At 35.9% G+C, this 9,135-nt stretch overlaps 1 protein-coding gene across 1 annotated transcript in view; it reads right to left on the minus strand.

Moving 5' to 3' along the window:
* Positions 1-9,135, minus strand: part of CDH12 (cadherin 12) — an 875,493-nt gene that overhangs the window by 39,878 nt on the left and 826,480 nt on the right. The window contains exon 7 of the mRNA XM_081825789.1: positions 2,054-2,307. Coding sequence (XP_081681915.1) covers positions 2,054-2,307 — 254 coding nt within the window. The remainder of the gene's footprint in view (positions 1-2,053; positions 2,308-9,135) is intronic.

Consider the following 9,135-nt stretch of genomic DNA (forward strand, 5'->3'; position numbering starts at 1 on the left):
CTCTGAACATGCTGTTATATTTGGAAGTCTGTAACCCTCACCTTACCTTTACCAGGTGGTAGTTTTACTAATAAACTCTCTGATTTTTTTCATTTTTTTACATATTGCATTAAAATAATATTTTATTAATATTTTGACTCTATCATGCTTTTATCAATCTTTAAAGATAGAACATACAGTAAATTAAACAACATAGCATGTTCACTGTGTTCTAAAATTCTCATTATTGAACCATAGAGAGTTTCAATCCATATTTATTTACCTTTTAATTAATTTCTTTATAGCCTTCCATATTTCTTCCATAACTGTTCATATTCTTGAAATTACCCGTAAATCTAATCACCAGGCATTTCCCACTTTCACAATTATCAACAGGACACTCAGGGTCTCAAGTATAGGATTGATGAATGATTAACAGGTTAATATATAACAACTACTAATGGAGCTGATTCTTGAGAATGCCCCTACAAACACTGGTAATAAATATGGGTTTCTGGAGTTCAACTGAGAGTGAATCATGTTGTAATATGGACATGTAGAACAACAACTTGAATCCAATGAGTAAATTAGCCAGCATTCGACCTGACATGTAGGAGCACTCAGTAATTGCCTTTTTTTTTTCTTCTCTTTCCCAAGACAAATGCACTTTTTTAGAGTTCTCTCTTGACCACTGACATGTTTCAAGAAGGGGAATACTCAGAACAGTTTGGGAAGTAGATTCAGATGAATGCAAAGAGCAGAGCCTGCATGCCCTCAAGCCCTTTCCTGAGATTTTTTCCTATATGCTGTGAATGAATGTGTTGAGGTAACCGCTGAATGATTTATGCACTTTTTATTATTGCCCCATGGCATAAAATCTTATTAGCTGTGTGTCTATATATTTTCCCTATGTCAATAGTATTTTTGTATTTAAAGCCTACTTATCTTTGTTCTGATTTTCTATATGAAGTTTCAACCCCTTAGTGGTGGAAGATTCAGAACAAATCACATATTTCTCTCTGTCTCTCCTCTCTCTCTCTCTTTGGTTTCCCAGTTCTTGTATACATGTGGGGTGTGGACAGCTAGCAAGGAAATTAAATGTACAGAAGAGACATAGTTGAATCAATAGTAAGTCTCAAAATATGTTGCAGGATCCGGGGCACTTGGGTGGCTCAGTCGGTTAAGTTTCTGACTCTTGATTTTGGCTCAGTTGGTGATCTCAGGGTCATGAGATCGAGCCCCACATTGGTCTCCACATTCAGCATGGAGTCTACTTGTCCCTCTCTTTATGTTCCTCCCGCCCCCCACTCCCTCCTCACCTCTCTTTCTCAAATAAATAAATAAAATATTAAAAAAAATATGTTGCAGGATCAATGTATAAGTGAGAGAATGGGAAATCCCATTGTGCTTCAGAAGTAGTGCAAATGGAATGTATGGGTTTGGGGTAGGAGGAGAGAAAGAGATTATTTTTTTACTCTATCGATGGCTTTGTTGACTCACTACCCAGTAGCCTTATATCCTTATATCAACAGGAGCTCTTTGTAAAGCCTGCGCTTTGAGCAATTCCTTAATTCATCCTACCCCAGGACTGGCTCTAACTCTTTTCAGGAGCGGACACAATTGTCAGTGCAAATAATGAACTGCAAACTGAAAATGGTAAAACCATCTTTTTCAAACACTAACTTTTGCTAAGAGAAATTTTAGAGTAATTGAAAAATGTATTACATATCCACTCGTTTTTAGGCACTATGAAAGTATCTTAATATCATTAACCATGGGAAATCATCCTCTGAGACTGTATTACGAAATGCCTTTTATAGATTAAAAAATTGAGCCTGGTTAATTTCAGTGCCAGGTCCAACATCGCACCACCGTCAAACCCTGTTGCAGGGATTGATAGCAGATGTTTTCGTTCAAATCCGATGGCTTTTCACCTAACACTGATCATGCAAAAGCATTGCATTTTCAAGTCTCCTATCACCAAATAAAATCATTCAACCAGGTTTGGGCAGAGCATTTTTTTTTTTTTTCCTTTTTCAGACACACAGAAAATAAAAATGTTTCCTTTTCTTACCTAACAGAACTACTGCCTACGTCGAGGTCTTGTGCAGTGACAGCGCCGATGATGGTCCCAACTGGAGTGTCTTCATAAACCTCCATGGTGTAGAGTGGCTTGCTAAAAACCGGGGGTTCCTCCACATCCATCACGCTGATCTTCACTGTGGCCGTGTCTTTAAAAGGGCCGGCGGAGTGAAATCTGTGGTCAAGGTGAACGTTGGAGGCTTCTACTTTAAAAGTATATGCCTTCTTTGTTTCGAAATCTAATGGCTGTAATGAGGACACATCAAAAATGAAGAGGTACATTCATAGAGAATGTGGCAAAGATGGTGAACATGGTTTCAGAGCATTTGCAATTGTGTTGGTTTCAAAATTTTTAATTAGTGGGTGAGGAAACATTTTCAGAATGACCCACTTGTAGAATATTCTAGCCAACTTGTAGAGATAATCAGTTGCATATATTAAAATGGCATGTATGTACACATACATGCTTAAGAAGGGCTTATTCATTTTATATGAGTAGTTAAAACTGTCCGAGAAATTTTAAGGGAAGCATTTTCTAATCTCATACAATACTGACATCTAGTGGAATTAAGCTGTAATTAAAACACAATAAAATTGAAATTGGATTGTTAAGACAACGTACGTTCCAGTTAAAAATTTGGTATTAACAAAATAATTTTTTTTTCTTGGACCACTCTTCTTATCTTGACAATAGTATCATTTTTTATTAAACTTTTTTGAATATTTAGGTCTTTTCATTAAGAAGGGACTATGTCAGGATTTAAAACATACGTAGTGGTAATTATACAAAGCATTTCGGTCTCTGGTGTTCTCAGCATTATATATATAATTAGGCACTGTAATGCATCGTTAGGATATTTTACCAGTATTTTACTTTGAACATATGTGATCAAATTAAAGAAAATTGTGAAACAGTATTTGGAAGTCATTTGTCCATGAAGTCACTGATTCTCTATTTTAACTTTACTACTACTTCTTTTCACTTTTATGCTAAATATTAGTTTTATGTTCCCAGTAACTGAAAATATTATATTCTGGATATATGGTGTTGCCACGGTGTTTTATATAAACTTTAAGGTCAATGGCTCTGACTTCTAATCACCTATGAAAGACTAAGACATGAAATTAACATTAACATAGAGATTTTCAGGGACCTTTAAAAGTTTCTGTTTTCTAAATTAAATCCCTCTGGTATGACTCCAGTGACTTGCTAATTGCTGTGTCAACACATCTGTTTTTTGCTTCAGCACACCTCGGGGAAATAAAGGAGGTATATCTCTCACAAGGACAAGATTGTCATTTTATGCATTTTCTCTGAGGATGAAAAAAGAAAATTAAAAATCACTGTGAAATCCTCAAAAATTCTCACAATTCCACGGAGTTTATTAGAGCAGTTACACTTCCTAGATGTGGCATTTAAGTTTTGTTCACAATAATTTTCATTCAGGGGAATCCATATTTATTTTCCCTGTAATTATTCCCTTATTTGATCTAATTCACCCGATTTTTATTCATGCTTTTATCTGCTTTGCACTCAATGTTTTCTTTTACTTTCCATATTTTTAGTTACTTGCCTCATGCCTATTTACCTATTATATCAATACAATATTGATTTTCTTCCATTTCCTTCTCTTTCCTGTTAGGAATTTTGATTTATCTTTAAGCCAGTAACAGTAAAGAATGATATGTAAACATGCCATGTTTGATATTACAGCTATTGGTTATATGAATAGAAATATAACATCAAGAATTTTTGTAAACTCCAAATGCTCTATGAATGTTAAATAATATAATTTTCCATCATAGTGACCCCTATCTTCTTCTTCTTCTTCTTTTTTTTTTTTTTTTTTTTTGGTGACCCCTATCTTCTAAAGTAAGACTATTTTGATTTTAACACCTTGGATCCTTTTGCCTAGAAAGCTAATTGAGCTGTCCTGCCTTATACGTACTCCTTTTTGTGGACCTAGGGTTAACTTCTTAGAATATAGGAGCTAATACCAATTGCTTCCCTTTTCCCTCTCTAGTTTCTCCTAGACATTAAAATGCTCCTGATTATTTTCACAATTCAGAGAATTCTTTCTAGACAAGATCTACATTTTATTTACCTACTCAATTATAACATGCCACACCCACATGATGGACTTGACTCCCACTTCAAAGTCCATTTCAAGCCCAGAAATGGAAGGAGAATTCTGAAAACTTTTCCACACTTTTTTTTTTGTCCTGATGTCAGGATATCAGACATAGTCTATGCCTTTTATGAACTTCTGACCTTGCATAGCCAGCAAATAATTGGTGGTCAGGGAGTTAAATGAAACTTTTTGTACATACAGGTTATTTTGAGACTAAAAACTTACATTGTGCAGTGATCAAAGAAATGGAGAAAATTCTAAGAGAAATGCCGTAATAATATCCTAGATGGCCTTACTTCTTCATGAACCTGACCCCTAGGCAATGCCATTTTATAAAACTGAATAGCTCAGAAACAGCAAAGAGAATCAATACTGACCTCTCTCTAGTTGACTTTATCCAAACCACCTAGCTGATTACCCTCTATGTTTAGGGGTTGGGGATGGTGGTGCTGAAGAAGGAAAATTCATCTGACTTTATAACCAACAGAAACTCTAATATTTGAAATAGGTATAGAACAAACAGGATTATTTTTTATTCTTAGAAAATTAATCATAGTCTATGGCAGAATTCCATTATTATGAATTTGAGCTAATTTAGCTCTTCCACCATAAATAGAAATTTTTATAGCATTGCATGGGGCCCATTTGATTTTATAAACCTTTCCAAAGAAGTAATAAAATGATTGATTAAAAAGAATTTAATTAAGTAACTCCCTGCTCCTAAGGGTGTTTCAAGAAAGGAAAATTAATAAGAGTAGAATTTGCAGGGAATAATCGACATTGTAGGGAGCTATACAGTAAGAGATATAACTCTGGAGAAGCAGAATACAATATACTTAATTGTTCTTCAGAGTATCAAGGAGGAATTGGGCAAAGGTCAATTTTTCATCTTTATTTTTAGACACTTTCTCAGCTCTTACTTTGCTGAGGTCCAGGTCATGGAAAAGTACATAAAATATTAATTGCTAAATGGTGTTTTTCATTTGAAAGAGGAATAAGCAATTTTGGCATAAAATGCAAAACAATAGCTCCCTAGGGTCTTTCAGGCCTCAACAAATGTCTAGATAATGCTGAGTGGAAGTGTAGATGTAGATATATTTTGAGGAATTTGAAAAACAACAGCTTTGGTAGAATTCCAAGAGGTCTCCAAGATTTCCATCCCGTGACCTGCACTCTTGTATAATTCCCTTCCCTTGACTGTGTGAGCCACCTGTGAATTGCATCGGATACCACTCCAGGAATTCAAGTTTTATGGAAAAATAAATGATGCAACTGTAATGAAGTGTCTTCATCACGTGATATTGAGTTAACTAAAAGGGAGATTTTAGTTGAGGGGCCGGACCTAATCATGTGAGCTGTTAGAAGAAAGGCAGTACACATAAATGCTCCCTGACTTTGAGAAGTAAACTTGGGAGGGTAGGAGCCACCTGGCAAATGCCTAAGCGGTGCCTACAGGAGCTGAGACTGAAACATGGCCAGTAACTAGCAAGAAATGCAGACCTCTGTCATAAAGCCACAAAGAAATGAACTCTGCCAACAACCAGTGAGCTTGGAAAACATCTCTAAGCTTCAAATCAGATTGCACCCCAATATACGTCTTGATGTCAGCCCTAGAGACCCTGAGATTTCAGTGGAGGACCCTTTATGTCATTCTCTGACCCTTGATAGTTGTGTTTTCATTGCTCTTTACTTTTTACTCCACTATATTGCTTCAATTTTTATGATTAATATGTAAATGTATTATTTCACCAACAGAGGACAGTCATCACTCAACGGAATGTATCCTTTGGTGATAAGACTCTACTTTCTCAACAGTATAGTAGTACTTACTAGTCAATGGAAGGGAAAATTTTCAATCAGTGCAAATGAGTGAGGGCTGTATCTTTATCCACAACAAGGTAGATGCTTTTCAAGACAAGCAGAAAACAGATTTATACCAGACAGAACCATGATGAAAAGACAAGAGGGATAAGATCTTGTACAATAAGCTCCTTATGCCAGGGTGCACGACAAAGATAAGACTTTCAGATCAAGCATTATCTTAAAGGAAAATTAAGTTTCCCAAAACTTAGTTTGATGATCAACATGGTAATCAATTTATTTATTTGTTACTAGCACTTTCCATTCCGTAAGAAACTATTCTAAAACTCTACCACTACTCAGATTACATAGTAAATCATCCATAGATGATATCTGCACCTACTTTTTTGATTTATTCAAATCAACTTAAATCCACATTGATTGAATCAAATGTCTGGAGTTGAGAATATGGTGGTTAGCAAGTTAAATTAAGTCCATTTTATCATGAACCTTGTATTATAGACAGGGAGAGCCACAACAAAAAATAAGTACATAATTTTCAGAGAGTGTTAAGACTTATGAGGAAAATGAGATAAAGGAAAGAGGGAACATAATTAAACATAGAGCAAATAGGAAGTGCATTTCTGAGGATGTAATGCTAGGAACTGAGATGAGAAGAACAAGGCGTGGGGAAGTCAGGAGGAAATGAGCCTGATGGAAGGTGAGCAAGGGCAAAATTCCAGAGACATTTTATTCCGCCTTTCAATAAATATTTCTTGAACGTCCTGCCATGTTCCAGACATCATTATCAATGCTGGAACTGAACCAAGCAGACAAAAATCACCACCTGCAGGGAGTTTGCTGTCTTCTAGGACTTGATGGACAACAGTAAGAGAATTAAGCAAAGTATGTAGTATGTTGGGTGGCAATAAATGCTATGGAAAAATGTAAAACTTGGGAGACAGATGTGTGTTCTCTGTGTTGGTGGTAGATGGGAAAGTTCGTGTGTATCCTGTCACCACTGAGGAAGGAATTCAGCTCAGCAACTTACTAAAAAGTAGTGAAGTAACTATTTGAGGGGTAAAAGTTGTTACATTATTAGGTGAGAATGCTCGAACAACAAAGGGAAAAAATCAAATGTGATTTTAAAACCAGAATTTTAGTTTTTGACAAATTTCAACAGCATCTCAGTTTTATAATTAAAAAAAAATATAAAAACAATGGAATGACCAGACAGGAAAGTATTTTCTAAATAAAATTATTAAAGTGAAGAAACATACATTTCATTAAAGTTACCTCTAAATAAATTTGTCACAGAACTATTTATTAGAAATGCATTTAGGGGCGCCTGGGTGGTTCAGTCATTAAGCGTCTGCCTTCGGCTCAGGTCGTGATCCCAGGGTCCTGGGATCGAGCCCCACATCGGGCTCCCTGCTCCGCAGGAAGCCTACTTCTCCTTCCCCCACTCCCCCTGCTTGTGTTCCCTCTGTCGCTGTGTCTCTCTCTGTCAAATAAATAAATAAAATCTTAAAAAAAAAAAGAAATGCATTTAATTTTTCCATGCATAAGTTACACTCTGGGTTTTTGTAGCACTCCAAAATTTTGAGAGTTTTAATGAATTAACTTAAGAATCATGGGCATTATTAGTTCTATGCCCCTATTTTAGTGACAATACCTTTTGGAACAAATTCAGTAACTAATTCAACGACAATTCAGTAAGACAAAACAAAACAAAAAATATTGAAAGAAATTCTAGTGTTTCTAGTTGAGGATTTGGGGTAGGAGTTTCCTTAAAAATGAAAAAAGATTGCATTAACTTAAATAAAATACATGTTTTATATGCACACACAGTATATATCATGATTATATAGGGAGGCCAATTATCTCTTGAGCTTCCTCGAATAACCTAACTCACGTTTTACTTCTAACATATATTGTTGTAATAATAGTTACAACAGTTAATATGCTTTTCAAACAAATACTATAATTTATGGCAAGCTGTGTGATTTTGAAAAAGTTCTCTTTCTTCTCTGAGTTTCTTATTTCTTATTTGTATATAATCTATAAAATATGTTTAACTTTACCTAGTATTGAGAACTAAAAAATAATGCATCATAAATTAAACTGATAAACAACATGAGACATGTGTCCTTTAGTCAACAAAAAATGTAAACACCCTGCATATTTCAAGCATTTCCTTTCTCATGACAACACAAATACAGATATGATAAAGTGCCTTTAGGCAGCTAAAATGTAGTAGAAATGATTAGATGTGTTTAAACTATGAATGCATTATCATAGGTGTTTTGACAGAAATGCTGACATTTGGGAAGAAAATAAGAAGTGATCAACTTTGCCCGAGGGACCCATGGAAGTCTCTGATGTGAGATATGGGAGAAAATTTTTAAAAAGGAAAGAATCAATTAAGATACTCATGTGGGGCAGTGCCTTCTCTGCAAAAGGAAGAATAGTGTATTTGGTAGAAACTGCAGTGAATCTGATAGAGGTGAATGTAGCATGTGTGTGTGTGCAGGAGATGATAATAAAAAATACACTGTTCGCACTGTAGCTTATGAATGATGGAAACAACAAAAGGATTTAAGTGTGAGAGTAAGATGAACAGAAGGAAGGCTAAGCTAAATGAAGACAAGGTGTCATCCTCCAAGAACAGCCATCGCAGTGGTAGGAGGAATAACCAAGAGTGTGCAAGTCTACCCAGTAGGAGGAGGAACAGGGAAATTTTAACCCATGTTCAGGAGAAATTGGTGGCCAGGCTTCATGTCCCATTTGACAAGAGGAGGCTGATGGCAACAGAAGCAGCATAAGAAAAAGCCTAGATCTAGGGGTTAAGAAATTGGAAAGGAGGTGGAGCTGTATCTAGGAAGGAGAAGATATGAACAGGAGCGCTTTTGTTGGGAGACGAGAAGGAATTTGACTTTGGTCATTCTAAGTTTGAACAGACTATAGAACATACAGCTTTAAAAGCCTGCAAGGAAGCCACACCAGTCAGAATGGCTAAAATTAACAAGTCAGGAAATGACAGATGTTGGCGGGGATGCGGAGAAAGGGGAACCCTCCTACACTGTTGGTGGGAATGCAAGCTGGTGCAGCCACTCTGGAAAACAGTATGGAGGTTCCTCAA

This window comes from Leptonychotes weddellii, chromosome 7 (assembly GCF_054177405.1).
Source record: "Leptonychotes weddellii isolate Sample4059 chromosome 7, ASM5417740v2, whole genome shotgun sequence".
NCBI lineage: Eukaryota > Metazoa > Chordata > Mammalia > Carnivora > Phocidae > Leptonychotes > Leptonychotes weddellii.